Source organism: Charadrius vociferus, unplaced genomic scaffold (genome assembly GCF_000708025.1).
Source record: "Charadrius vociferus isolate BGI_N301 unplaced genomic scaffold, ASM70802v2 scaffold26, whole genome shotgun sequence".
NCBI lineage: Eukaryota > Metazoa > Chordata > Aves > Charadriiformes > Charadriidae > Charadrius > Charadrius vociferus.
Genome location: NW_009649320.1, coordinates 4,201,947 through 4,217,042, shown reverse-complemented (window position 1 = coordinate 4,217,042; position 15,096 = coordinate 4,201,947). Strand labels below are relative to the sequence as shown.

Sequence of the window (15,096 nt, the reverse complement as noted above, 5' to 3'; positions counted from 1 at the left end):
CATTTTGAAATAGAAAAGGTGACGTGCTGCTAGTAAAGTCAATCTAGCATTTATCAGGAACATTACTACATTTTTATTAGTAGTACCAAAATACTGTGAACACTATTATGTCTTTATAGTACAGACTGTATTGCATTACATTTTTCAATGTTTATTACATAGGATTACAATATATTTCCTCCTTATCAAATGAAAATTTTCTGCACAATCAGAGGACCCTGAAAGATGCAGAAGTTCCATTCAACTGTACATTTGCTCTGTATCTGATGAATTCTCTCCTTATAATTAAGTTGTCATAGCAATGCATTTTTAATAGTACTGATTCATATGCCAGTAATGTTCTGGAGACAGAACTCTTGATAGTTTTTTAGTATTCATTTATGCTAAATTATAACTTTAGCAAATACACATGTACTGGTCTGCTTGCGCTATCAGAACAGTAGATCAGACTTAAATGAGGCCAAAGCATAATCTGACATACACAACTAACAGAAAGCTGCGTAGAACTTTGAGTGGCTCAGCTCACGAAAGTAAAGGCAAATCCTATACCTGCTTTGTTTTAAATGCAAATGTTTAATGATTAAAAAACCCTAAGTGATTACACCTTACTAGGCAGAAAGAAAAGTTTTGGGATTTTTTTTTTTTCCAAAGGTGGTGTTTTTGTTTATTGGTACTTATAGGGTGCACCAGGCAGCTGCAGAGAATAAGACTGATAACAGGAAATCACAGTACTTTGCTGACTCTGTTTTAGCATGTCTTCCTTTCTGTATTTTTAACAGATCAATTAAATTACACATATTTATAAGGTTTCAAAATAGCAGGAAATCATCCTCCAAGGACTAGGACTGTATGTCATGGCTGTTTCCAAGGCACTAAAAACAAGTGTCAGCATGTATGAGTCTGTGAGAGCAAGACATGAATCATGAGCAAAGAAAATTGCCTGATATTCCATTCCTTTTTTAATTCAGAATGTGAAGATTAATGTGCATTATTTTTTAGTATCAGGCAAAATGTAAGTGGATCAAAGAGAGATGAAGAAGAAAATGGTGTCAGCTTTATTTTCTGTGACTGAGAAACAGAAGGAGTGTAGAGGAAAGAGATTCTTTTTCTAACGTCTCTCTAGAAAGGATAAGGCTTAAATTTTGTAGTGTTGGCTCAGAAGAGCATTACATAGCACACATCCTCTAAATGCTCCTTCAAAGGGCTGATGAAGGGGAAAGTATATTGTAAATGCCGTAACTGACCTAACTAATATGTCTTAATGAAGATGTGTATTGATTTGGTTATGAGGAATACTTAGCCTCTAAATGTATAAATGTAAAATGGTAATTGTTTACTCTGAAGTTTCTGACCTTCCCTCCAGGGAAGAGAAACACACCTCTAAGTCAGACTTTAGAAACTAGCAAGCAAGGGAAAGGTGTGCAAACATTCTGAATTTCTCGTACACTAAACTTACGTGTTTCATATATATAGCCTAAGAGTGAAAAACTAAATCCTTTTTTTTTTTTTTTCAGATTGAAACACAGTGGAAATCTAACAATGGCAAAGATAGTTGCTAAGGGAACTCTGGAGTGATGGAGGCAACAAGGTACCAAGTGATAAAGTGATTAACTTTTGCTTTCCTCTTGTTTCCTGATATATGCATTTTTCCTTAGGATCAAAGCTAATCCTACACTTTGGGTATCTAGGGAAAAAAGTGGAATACACAAGCTGAAGCTGACTTACTAACTAAGACTTCCCAGGAAATAAATAAGGTAAGAAATATGATAATATATGTATTAATAAGTGTGTGAATGGATTGTACTTTATTTAATAAATAAATAAATAAACTTTTTCCTTAGCAGCTGTAAGCTTTCTCTTCTATGAATTTCTAGCCGTTGCGGCTTTGTTCTTCAAAAAAGTGCATCTTCAGAATTAATAGAAATTGCAAATTTAATTAAAGGATCAGCAATCTATAATGTAGTCTCAGACTAGTTGGACAGTTGGGTCCTTCTAATAAGGGCCCATCACCAAAGCTGTGCAGAAGATGCTGAACATGGCTGGGGTTATTTATTTCATACTAACACAGTTTCTTCCACTAAGCCTCAGGTATAGCGGGAAGCTGAGCTGGTCAGCATTTGTCCTGTATGTACAGGCATAACCTTCAGCTAGTATGTTTTTATATCATTCCAAAGCACCTGTAGTCAACCTAGTGAACTATCTGGGGAACACAGATCAAAAACAACACAAGTCTTTCCTGGATCATTTATGGTACACAGAAAGAGACAACTGGTCCTTGATGACATTTTTTTCAAGAATGTCCTGATTTTTCTTAGATAAGGAATATCACCTCTTCAAGACTATCCTTAAGAGCATTAAGTATATGCTTCTGGAGGTCCTCTGGGAATTAAATGCTATTCATCTGACTGATCATTGGCAAGGTGCAACTAAAAGATTAGAGATCCTACAGTCATTTCTGGATACTGGAAAATGTGTGTGCTCACAGAGGATTGTGGTATTTAGGTCATAAAGCGTGTTAGACATGGAATACGTGTAGAGGTAGAAATGGTGATCAGTCTATACCCAAACCCTGAAGACTTACAGCTTTTTAACTGATAATAGTAGCACTCTGGGGTTAAGTGAAAGTTACACAATTTTCCAGCTTTCTAGTCTGCCTTTAATGAACATGGCCTCATTCACTTTCTTGGATGTATTCCTAAGTATAGGGAATGAACTGTTGCTATAGGATACTTCTAATCTAGTTGTTAGCTGCTAGGCAAAAGCTCTGCAATGTTTTGTATTAAATATGTGAAGTAATTGCTTCTCCAGAAAAAAAAAAAACAAACCAAAAACAAAACCCAAAACATTGCATTGTATTTCTGCTTTTCGTGTGTTCATTTTCACATACTAAAATATCATTTAGTAGCAGAAATAGTGACTGTGGATGGACTTTGAGATTAGCTGTAAAGAGCGAGCTGTGGTGGGAGGCTAGAAGACAATAACACTCTAACTAGTAATGTAATGCACTTTGAACTTATCAGCTGCTTCACATAGAGCTGCTGAGATATCAGAAGAAAAAATAACCATACTCGGTTTTCCACATGAGTACTCACAGCAATGCAGATAGCATCAGGTGCGTACAGCTGTAATGCAAGTATATTTATCTCTGTACAACAATAACACATGGGAGAGAGATAAGGAGGGGCAAATCTTTAGCTGACTGCGACAAATATCTTTACAAATATGATCGCATTGTCTACACAGAAAAGGCATTTCTGAAGATCTGACACTGGACAAGTAAGAAAGGAGAAGGTGTTGAGCACTGCCAGGGGACTGGTATGGAAGAGAGTAGATAGGAATATCTGGCTACTGCCTACTCTCACACTACAATGTAGGCTGACAAGGTGGTACAGCAAAAACCCTTCCATACAAATATCAGCTGTGTTACGAAATTGTTATTGCCAGGTTCTGCGTGGGCTTTCTCTTTTGATTGCCTTGGAGAAAGGATAAAGCAAGAATCACAGTCTACATTGTTTCCCCTCAAGTAAATACAATGGACTAGTCCCTCATCATTGCTCCCCTTCATTTCCCATTAAACTCCTCTTCAGTGAATAACAAAGCTGAGCCTTTCCTCAGACAAGGGGTGCTTCATCTTGCAAAGGTGCACGTTCGAGAAAAAACTGCCTGCCTGCCTGGAGCTCTACCTACTTATCTCCTCATCACAATGCAGAATAATTTCATCTAATCTCAGATACGAAATGGTACTAGATAACCACATCTTCCGATTGTTTGGTTCTTCCTAATGATTATCAAATGCAAGACATATAAGCAAAGTAGTGGTAAATAAATGTATATATAATATTTCCCCTTTTCCTAGTTTAAAGTCCAAAACAGCTAGAGAGTCAGCCTACAGATGACCAAGAAGACAAAATCTGCAACTAATTTTAAGTTTGCATATTAACTATTAAGCAAGTCCTTTCACAGGGTATTTAAACCAAAAAATCTTGTCTTGGATCATCATATTGAAGCTGTAATACAAGTTATCACTTTGAGTGTCAACTGAGACTAGACAAATGTGTGTTTGACTTAATCCAGCACAGAGACTTTTATAGAAAGGGAAATCGGCTTTGGTTAATGTGGAAGTTGCTACCAGGAACAGTGAGCTGTTAGTTAAAAAAGGAGCAAATCAGTGAGAAATGCTTTTTCCCTTGGCCTACAAAGTGGCATTATATTGTTCATAGAAAGCGTGAAAAGGGACCCTCTAATAGTGTATTCATTTATTGGATAATGGTGACTTTGACTTGGTGATTCTCCTATATTTTGCTATACCATTAATAAAAATGGCCAGGCTGATATCATACTTGTGCTGTTACTAAGCAAGCCATCCTATTACCTGTACATTTTTAGGAAGATATAACACTTAAGCTTGACTACTTCATTCTGTAACACAGACTCTCTCTCCGGCAAGTTAAAAAAAAAAATAGTTTCAGATACCATGGATCTCAGTGCTGTATTGTTATGTAACATTAATGCACAGCAACAAGCTAAAGTCAAACAGTAAAATGGTGAATAGGCACATTCTAGCAAAAAGAAAAGTGAAAAAGAAGGCAAGCGGCTAGATATTTTCACGAATTTATTTGTTACTATAACCCAAGCCTTTTTCCTCATTCTTTTCAAGCTGCAATAAAAATTATATGAAATATTTAAAATGTGAACAGGCAAGTTTACTTACTGTTTCCTGGATGCCAGCGCACTGCATTTAAATATGCATTACAGTAATGGAAGAGAAATTCATGCTTGGATCGGGTAACTTTTCCTTGAAGTAAGGGCATCAGATCATGTCCATCAATAATTCTGAGTAAGAAAGCATTTCAAAATCAGAACAATAATCCAAACCTCACTTTAGTGAGAAGGTATTATAACTCTGCATTTCCACTACTTAAACAAATACATCTGAATGGCCACCTCCAGTTGGTCAATTCAGAGAAAAACCTTCAGGTGCTCTTCCCCTTTGATTTTTACATTATTTAAGGAAACATTAATTTTACATTTTGTCATTAGAAATGGTTGTTTCCTAAACCCATTTTTATCTTTTTTTTTTTTTTTTTTTCTGAGAAAGTGACCAGACTTGAATAAAATGCTACAACACAGTCCTCCAGGTATATCTGCTCAAGCTGTTTGGAAGTAGTCTGGCCAAAGTAGCCTTAAAATAAGAAAAATATATGCTGTGCTGTGTCAGTATGCCCAGAAGTAATGGTAAGAACTCTGTCCAGCAAATTATGTGTGCCAGAATTTAAGAGAGAATTAGTAATTTCAAAGTTGAAAATGAACTATGTTTAAATAGCCCAGAAGGCCAACCATATCCTGGGCTGCATCAAAAGAACTGTGGCTAGCAGGTCAAAGGAGGTGATTCTGCCCCTCTACTCCACTCTTCTGAGACCCCACCTGGAGTACTCCATCCAGCTCTGGAGTCCCCAACATAAGAAAGACATGGACCTGCTGGAGCATGTCCAGAGGAGAGCCACGAGGATGATCTGAGGGCTGGAGCACCTCTCCTATGAGGAGAGGCTGAGAGAGCTGGGGCTGTTCAGCCTGGAGAAGAGAAGGGTCCAGGGAGATCTTATTGTGGCCTTCCAGTACCTAAAGGGGGCGTACAGGAGAGATGGGGAAGGACTTTTTACTAGGGCATGTAGTGACAGAACGAGGCTTTAAACTGGAAGAGGGCAGGTTTAGATTAATCATTAGGAAGAAGTTTTTCACTTTGAGGGTGGTAAGGCACTGGAACAGGTTGCCCAGAGAGGTTGTTGAGGCCCCATCCCTGGAGGTGTTCAAGGCCAGGCTGGACGTGGCCTTGGGCAACCTGGTCTGGTGGGAGGTGTCCCTGCCTAAGGCAGGGGGGTTGGAACTTGATGATCTTCAAGGTCCCTTCCAACCTAAACCATTCTATGATTCTATGTGTTTATCAACTACATGTGCACGCACACAGAGATATATACGTATATAAATTCTTTAAATGCTGCTGGAAAATTTTGACTATGCTTTGAAGGGGTCAGTCAATTTACATCAAAAGAGAGTTACAGAATAAGCAAGGCATTAAAATATTTCCATAAATCAAGCCTTTGAATTGCTGGAATCAGCTGGCAGGGGAGAAATCACAGTCTGCATTTTTGACCCGGTATGAATTACAAATTTTACAAGAATTTTTATACGAAATTACTTTTTGCTGATATACAGATCAGCAGGTAATTCTTTTTCAAGCATTTTGAGCAATATCTTATAAAAACCTTTTGGAATATTTTTAAAAGTTTTTAAATGTCTATGTTAATTGTCATTATCATGTAAAACCCTTTTCATATTACTATAACTACTACAAGACAGATACTAACTTCACTATTTTAAGCCATGAGCTATGTCCTCAAACCAGGATAATGACTATGAAATTCTTCACAGCAACTGTATGCAACAGCATCATTCTGAGTAGGACTCTTCTCAAAGGATGGGCAGGAAGACATCCTGGAATTCCTAAAGCTGTGCTGTCCGAACTTTGCTTTCTGGGTGCATCCCTGATGGTGGGGATCTGTTGATTTAGTCTTTCCCACTTTCAGTTTGTCATGTTTTCTGCCTAAGTAATCCACTCTTATCTCACCCCTGCATTATCCTGCTCACTATCAAGCATGTCTATCATACACTTTCTGTTCTACAGCCTGTTGATGGGGAAAGGATGTCTCCAGTAATATGTCTCCAGTACTCTTGTATTCCCGCAAGTGCTGGTTTCAGGCGGATATATGAGACTTTTCCTACTGATGACTTATTTTTCTTTTTTAACTAGGAGTGCCTCCTCCTTTCCTTTTTAACCTGCTGCCTCTCAGCGACTGACTCCTAATTGTAGATGTTTCTCTTATTTCTCAGGAAGAATTCAGTGGAGTGATAGGAATTCAGCTACTGGATCAAAAATGCTTCAAGCTAGTCCATGACCTACCATCAAGCAGTAATTAAGGTATCTAGCATACACAGAAGAATCAGAGTGGAGCAACTTGCAAGTGGAAGTTACACAAGCATATTGGGATTTCTATCAGAGAGATCAAAATAAAATGTCAGTGCTTAGTCTTCACTCAAGCAGTATGAAAACAAAGTGCGTAAGATCTGCCCACATTAAGAACAATCTGAACTGCTCAGGTTCAACAGAGTTACTGCTTCTAGGGCATCTCTTGGGACCAGCCTGACTAATTTTTCATGTCTTGCACATGTCCTGTCCTGCCATTTCCTTCAAGCACTCAATGAATCATCATTAGCAGAATGTCTCTGCTCACCACTGTTTTTCCCCACGTGGATTCTGGGTACTTTGTGCTCAAAAGCTGTTTGTGTATGGTAGATGTGTTCAAAGCATATGCATATCAGCAGGTTTCTCCACTTATTGGATTTGGATGGCAACAGAGTGTAGGTTGCTTGCTGCTGAGACTGGGTATCTCCTGAACAAGACAAAGCACAGGGATGTAGGAGTGTCAATAAAGAATCTTATGAATTTCAGAAGTCCAGTGGGTTTTCTTATCAGGCTGAAAAACTCTGTAAGGGATTATTTTCACTAACTTCACAGAGAACAAAAAAAAACTGTGAGAAAAGTCTAGATGGGATTTTGATGTGTTTTCTTATACTAAGCAGGCCAAGGTTGAGCTTGTAAAGTAGTTTAAAATCATTTACACTTGCATGTCCTTTTTCTACGACGTTCACTCATGTAGAACAGAGCCTTTTTTGATAACATTCATTTTTGCTTTTAGTAAATAATTCTAGGCCTGATTTGACAGTATGTTGCTCTTGGTGGTATTCTCTTATTTTCTGCTTGCTTGGTGCTTGTTCTGCAAGCTAAGCTGTATTTACATACAACGTTTCTGTAAAATATATCAGTATGTCAATATGAAAAGAGACAGCATATTACTGTAAGTAATGAAAAAAAAAAAGTGCTTTTAAAATCTATTGTTTTTCTTTCCCATTTCACATCTATCTTAATAGACATCACCAGAATGTATAAAACAGTCATGAGACTTTCTCTAAAACAGAGATAACAACAGAGCGTACCTGTCAGAGGGCAACTGTGCCTCGGCAAGTTTGACTATGGTAGGAAATATATCCATGTTACTTGTTGGCTCATCCATATAGGCACCAGCCTGTATCACTCCAGGCCAACGGAGAAGCCCTGGCACACGAATACCTCCTTCCCAGTTCATTGATTTTCCACCTGAAAAATGAAAGTTCTGTTTGCTAAGTAATCAACCTCTTCTTAGAAAAGTATACCCACCCCCCAAGATTAAATTTCCAAATATCAAACATCCTGTCTAGCCAGAATATTTTCGTTAAATGCATTTATCTTATTTTTAATTTGCTGGGTTTAGATTTTCCACCTACAAGCAGTACCTTTCTCACAGTAAATCTACTAATATGTGTTAGACAGAGCTTATAAAATTTATTTTGTTTACAAACTAAATTATATAATAGCTGTAGGAGATAAAAGGCACCTTGCAGGAATCTTCATACAGAATTTGGTCTAGATAGTGTGCCACAAGCTATGTGAAGATATAATGAAAAAAACAGGAAGCAAAAATAAATTGATGTATGCTTAGATGTCTGAGGTAAAAACCCAGAGAAGATGTATGATATTTTATTAAAAATGGTGCTTAATGACTTTAGATAGAGGAAAGTACTAATTTAAATATGTTACTGAATTTTCCAATTCAAAACATTAGGAAGAAATTCACTACAGTGATGGCAGATCTCAGGATGCTGTGAAGACCTTTTCGACTTCTAAACCAGTACAGTTGCATCAAATGCACTATCAGCTGATTGCATTCAACAGTACATTGCAGCCGTTTCTTTTGTTTCCACAATATCCATCACTGCCCAGTACTCCCAACATCTTTGCAGCAGGGCAATGTGTTTATTCTTTGACAGTATTTTTCCCATTACTTAATATATAATTAACACAACTCTGTATGAAGAGCTATCACAAGTACTATGATTAATGTCTTACACAGTCATGTGACTATCATCTACAGCACTTCAGGTTGATCTTTGAAATTAACATATAATTTGGAAAAAAATATTTCTGGTAAACAGATAGGTTTTGGATCTGCTCTGGGACAGGCATTTACACCTAAACTGAGATTGTTTTGTATTATAGAAATGTCTGAAAGGAAAGGAGTATGTGTTGAACCCCTGCCATTAACTGAATCAAACAGCAATTCATGGTTCAAACAAAACTACTATGACTCTATTTTTCCTGTATCTCGCTTTTTCAAGTAAAAAAGCCCACAAAAATACAAAATATTACAACAAAATACTTCAATAGTTCTGTATCCTCAGTCTCTTAGACCTTCAAAACACCACATAGATGTTAATATCTTTGGTGTCAAGCCCAGGCCTTGCCATACATTCTGTCTATGTTACTGACTCCTCAATGATCTTTTCTGTTTCAGCTTTGGGGGATTCAGAACGCACCTATTTTTCTACAGGTTTTTCACTGCTCAATAAGGTTTTCCACAGGTTTTTCAATGTACACAGTCCTGTGTCTGAAAAAAAATTAGCTCATGATTCTTTATTATATCAGATTTTTGCTTACTATTTTCATGAGCTTTATCAGAATTCATAATATTGAATAGTCCAGGACACATAATTATCGAGTCTGACATCAGAAAACTCGAACTTTCTAATATCCAACATTACATCAAGCAACAATCTTTGCTTAAGTTGTTTTTGGAAAGCAGTGCCAAGTTCAGATATCAACAAGACTACCTGTCTTTTAGAGCAGTTTTAAAAATTTACTCTTGTCACTGCAGCAAATGCAACTCCATTATCACAATAAAGCGCATGGCTACCTATTCTAAAACTCAGGAATGAGATAGATGGATATTTTTTTTTATATTCTTGTAAAAAATATAATTTTCAAAACAAAAATCTAAAGAAAATGTAGATTAAAGTTTATAAAGGTGTTATTTGGTGAGGTGTAAAATACCTGTCACCTAGCAGAAGGAATTGTTCACCCAACAGTATGTTGATCAGTTAACAGGGTTGGGTCAAAACCAGTGTAGATGTCAATACACTGTGTGCATCTTCTGTAGAAAAGATGACTCTATGCATGTACAACAGTCACTAGGATTTTAAAAGTTTGGTGGGGATTATGTGTTACCTAGTAGGAAAGCGTCAAGATTAATATCCTGACTGAACTATGGTTCACAGAAAATCCTGTTGAGCAGTAGTAGTTATAGCTGAATAAAAATACAAGTACCGTATCAGCTGTCGTGGTTTGGCCTCAGCCAGCAACAAAGAACCACGCAGCCGCTCGCACAACTCCCACAGTCGTGGAAAAAGAAATCGTCAGGGCAAAACTCGTGGGTTAAAAGAAAGCAATTTAACAGAACAGCAAAAGGAAAGATGAAAACGCGATTACAGTACCGCCGCGAAGCGCACCCACCGGACCCGCACCGCCGCAGCCCACCCCCGAGTGGCGACTGCTCTCCTCGCCCCGGCTAGCGCCTCTTATAGCCCGGGCATGGGTCACGTGGTATGGAATACCTGCCCCCTGCCGGCTCCTGGGGACATTAACCCCATAAGTACATAAAATTACAGACATCCCTAAATTCAGATATTTTTCAGTGACCGGTTATGACAGGGAAATTATTTAGTTCCTGAGCTGGATCCTAGTTCTGTGTACACATCACAGCAGCTTGTTGGCTGGACAGTATGGACAGACAGAAAACTCTAAGAGCTGATCTATACCACAGGTAGCTTTAAGTGTGAGGTTCCTTTTTTATTTCTGTATGCCTGTCTGAACCTAGTAACAGTGCTGGGTAGATTGGATTGTTTAAATAAATTCTCGTTTTACTGTTGCCTCCTGTGTAATCTGAAGACAGAGCAATTTCAAGGTAAGTGGTGAATACCATTCCCACACATGTTGCATTTCTTAAAAGCTAGGTATTGGATCACTTTCACAGCTCCTAGGTTCACAGTCCAATTTTCTTGAATCACTGCAGAAGAGGACAGAAAACTTGCACATTACCCAAGCACAAAGGGAGCGCTCAGCAAACTCTGCTTCCCTGCTGTGAGGTACAAAAGGCAAAATGGACTCCACCGCAGAGCTACCTCCTCACTTAGGCCTATGAAGAAGTGACTGCTGTTTTCCTTTCAAAAGACTAATTGGAGCATAATTTTTTGATATCTCTGGAGGTTAGGAATAGCAGGGAACCAGGGCAGGAATTACAGGTCATTGCGGAAGACTGTCTTCTATTATCTATGCCTACGTGGTGTTCATCTTTATTAGCACTGTGTTTAGTGACATCACTAGAGTTTCTTAATGCCATTATATGATTACAAATCCCTTGATATACATTGTCTTTAAAACTCTAGCTGTGAAACATTGCTCAAGCTATCCACGTTCTTTTTTCCTTAAAAAATAAATCAAGGTTTCACTACCAATGCTTGAAACATGAAGCAAACATCCAAAATAAAATTGTAATTAGAATGAAAATATAAAATCCCCAAAAGGTCATTATTTAAAAATAAAATCTCTTGATATTTCAGGATCTGACTCATTAGTTTTGTACTTTGCTTGGACTTGACAACACTGAAACAGAGAAAAGGCAGTAACCTAGTAGTCTGTATGCCTGGCAGACTCTAGGCAGCCTAGATATATATTATTTTTGTTCTCTTAAATTCTTCTAAAAATATTTTTAAAACAGCATAAAACACCCCAGGCTGTATTTTCATGCTTAGCTATCTACGCTTTCTGAGTAGTTGCACCCTTCAGTGTTATATTGAACAATAGCCTCCATTCACCTTTCCTGAAAAATCTGCAGAAGGCAGGAAAGTACAGACATAACTCTCCGCAGTCCTCCACAACATGATGTCAAATTTCCATTTTAACCTCTTGTCAAATCTTAGCTAAAAGACTATCTCTTTTTTTTTCTCCCTGTGATTTAAATTGACTGCTATTACCTGACTCTGGGAATAGAGCTTTTACAAAGGATGATATATAAAGGGGAACTCTGTGGTATATCACTATTAATATTTTGAATGATGAATGATGAAAACTATTTAAAATAACTTTTTTAGATCACTTGGATTATAACCATATGGACCTTTCTTCTTTCTTATATTCTTCTAAAAACAAAGCTTCCAAACCCAATTTATTCTCTTGAATGATAGACAACTACAAGGAAATTAATTATTCTATCCTTCTGTAGTGGATTTTACGCTACAACTATTGACAATAAAAACTGGTTACTATTGCTTACCTTATAAAATGATCAAACAATAATTTATTATCAACAGCAAGCTCACTCTTTATTTTACTCATTTCCAATCTGTTCCATGTAATGCTTTTGTTAATTTTAAACCTGAGCTGTTCTTGTACAGGTGAAAGTAATAGACATAGCTTATTCGGACATCTTGTCATCTGATGTTTCTTCCAATCAAATGAAATTGTCCCTCAGGATATTTTCTGTTTCAGTCAAAATTACAAGATGGGTTGATTGTTTAAAAATCTAGATCACTCCAGAGAGAATATAAAAATACAGCACATTTGAAAAAAAGGTCAGTTCCTGCTCTTATTAAAGTCAAAAGTGAAACTCCAACTAATATCACTAAATATGCAATAGTGTAGTTCCTGAAGCCAAAGTAATGGTCAGCTTTATTTTTCTGTGGCTTACAGATAAGAAACCATTTACTAATAGCTTCAAGAAACACTGTTGAATGAACTTATAATCGCAGTATATCCAATTGCATAAAAATAATAAATTTCAAGAAAATAATGGGTGATTGATTCCTCCAGTCCTTGTTTAGCTCTCACAGATCTGTAGCAGATTTAAAAAATCAGGGTCTAAATCCTTAAGAAACATTCATTATTATTTTTCATGGATATTAACAAAGTAACTATGTACATACCTATTTCTAAGGCACAAAACACTTTAAATGAATGTTGTTCAAATTGTTTGCCATTATCAGCATTTAACTCCGTTTCCATTGGCAGCAGAACTCATGACTCACTGTAGCAGCATGACAGTAGCCAAGCACGTGCATGCATTGTGCTAAATGCTTCATAAATACAAAGAAAGACAGTATTTCTAATGTGCAGGTCCAAGGTACAGGCAAAATATATTTAGCTACATATCCAAAAGAAGCCGTCGGTAACAGTGTTAAGAGATGCAAGGAGACTCCATAGAAAATCCCATATGTAACAGAGTGGTACAGATAACAAAAAATGATAAAGAGGGAGGACTTCCACTGTCTGCATATGTGAAATAGTATAATGAGAAAAAGTATGGAGAAAAGATTTTAATGCCTTCACTGTTTACTTTTATAAAGTATGTAACAGGAGAAACTATTTTATAACACACTGAAGCTAATTCAAGAAACGAGTCACTAAGCAACTAAATAAAAATTACCACAAAATAATTAGATTCGATATCTCAGGGTACCAAAGAAGAATATAATGGCATTGTTTAGACTAGTCATCTTAACTGCTTGTTTATTCAGTTGAAAGAAAACTCTATTTATCATCTATTTATTCTATTCATCTTATTCTAAAGGCGAGATTTAAATATTTCAGAAAAAAACTAACCTTATTTCTGTTCCTAAAGGAAAGCTAAGGTGAGTAGCTCACATGGGCATGCTTAAATTGCAGATGTCATACTAATGAGAAAGTGAGTGAAAAACACCGAAGCAGAAGTCAGTGCAGATGCCCTGGATATCACATACAAAACCAATATCTCAAAGTTCCATACATTTTAACAGAGAAATGTCACAGAACACAGAAAAAAAAAATGCTGGAGAAATTACATAGAAAGTTTTAAGAAGAGACTTCAGTTAAATACAATAGTTTCCATATTTCAATCTGAAAATGTTAACATTAACAGGACAATAAGGACCATAATTTGTATGTTGTAAGTCATAATAACATATATGTTATAAATAACTTAGAGTTTATAAATGATACATCATATACAACTAACATGCCACTATATGAAAAAGCTTTGAGGGCTCTGGTATGAACGATAAAGAGCTAAATAGGAAAGTACATAGAAACAAAGATTTTTCATAAAAGCATATCATGATCTGGAAGTTTCCAAAGGAAATAATAGGCCCAAAGGGCCCAAAAGACCCATTGCCCCAATAAGTCCACAGGAACTACTAGGTTTCTGAGAGAAACCAATCATTTCTCTGACCAGTTTCTGATCAAAACGGTAAGTAACCCGGAAAAATATATTATCATGTATGGACCCAGAAGTCCTTCAGGAGTTCATGTAAGAGGGCCATGAGTTGTGAAGAAATTCTTACTAAAATAGCCACTGTTTTCTTGTTTTAGAGGCTGTATTTAGATTTAAACCTTTGAAAGATCTTTGACAAGGACCTTCAGGAAAAGTTTCTGGAACATTAATCATGGGCTAGGAGACAAAAGGTTGTCATGAATCAAAATCTGACTAACAGGCAGGAAACAAGAGATAAAACAAACAGCCTATGACACTTCTCAAAAAAGTCAATAGAAAGCTACCTTGACGCTACTCTGTGTTAAAGTTCCTTGTTATTTTAATATATTTACTTCAGTTTTGAAAGGGAACTGAGTTGCAGAATGGAAAAATTCATGTATGACATACAGTATCACAGGCTGATCAAGTTCAGAAGAAACAGATAATGGTCGTCACACCAAGTTGAATGAACAGGAAACAAGATACAAGTTCAAATTCCGTAAAAATATTTGCAGTGCAATGAACATTAGAGAAAAAATAACTGAACTTGGATTCAGTCTTAGTCTTCATACCAGTCTTAGTTATTCATACCATAAACTTCACTGCATACTTAAGAAAATGGACCTATGCAAAGACTACTGCTTAATACACATCTGTAATCGGTAAGATATAAAGGCAACAGATTTCTACAGGATGTAACGGGTATTATTAAAAAGAAAGTATATAAACAGGTAGTGATACTTCATGGCAAAACCCAAAAGGCAATACTTGTAAAGTCATTTTAAAATAACATGTTGCACAATTAGAAATAGTTAATAGAAGAAACTAACAAGAATTTAGGGACAAGGAAAAACTCATCAATTAAGATTGATGAGAGACACAGATG

At 36.7% G+C, this 15,096-nt stretch overlaps 1 protein-coding gene across 1 annotated transcript in view; it reads right to left on the bottom strand.

Annotated features, from left to right (window-relative positions):
- Nucleotides 1-15,096, bottom strand: part of STS (steroid sulfatase (microsomal), isozyme S) — an 86,067-nt gene that overhangs the window by 22,843 nt on the left and 48,128 nt on the right. The window contains exons 7-8 of the mRNA XM_009889456.1: nucleotides 8,053-8,212; nucleotides 4,712-4,833 (exon numbers count right to left, since the gene is read on the bottom strand). Of these exons, the coding sequence (XP_009887758.1) occupies nucleotides 4,712-4,833; nucleotides 8,053-8,212 (282 nt within the window). The remainder of the gene's footprint in view (nucleotides 1-4,711; nucleotides 4,834-8,052; nucleotides 8,213-15,096) is intronic.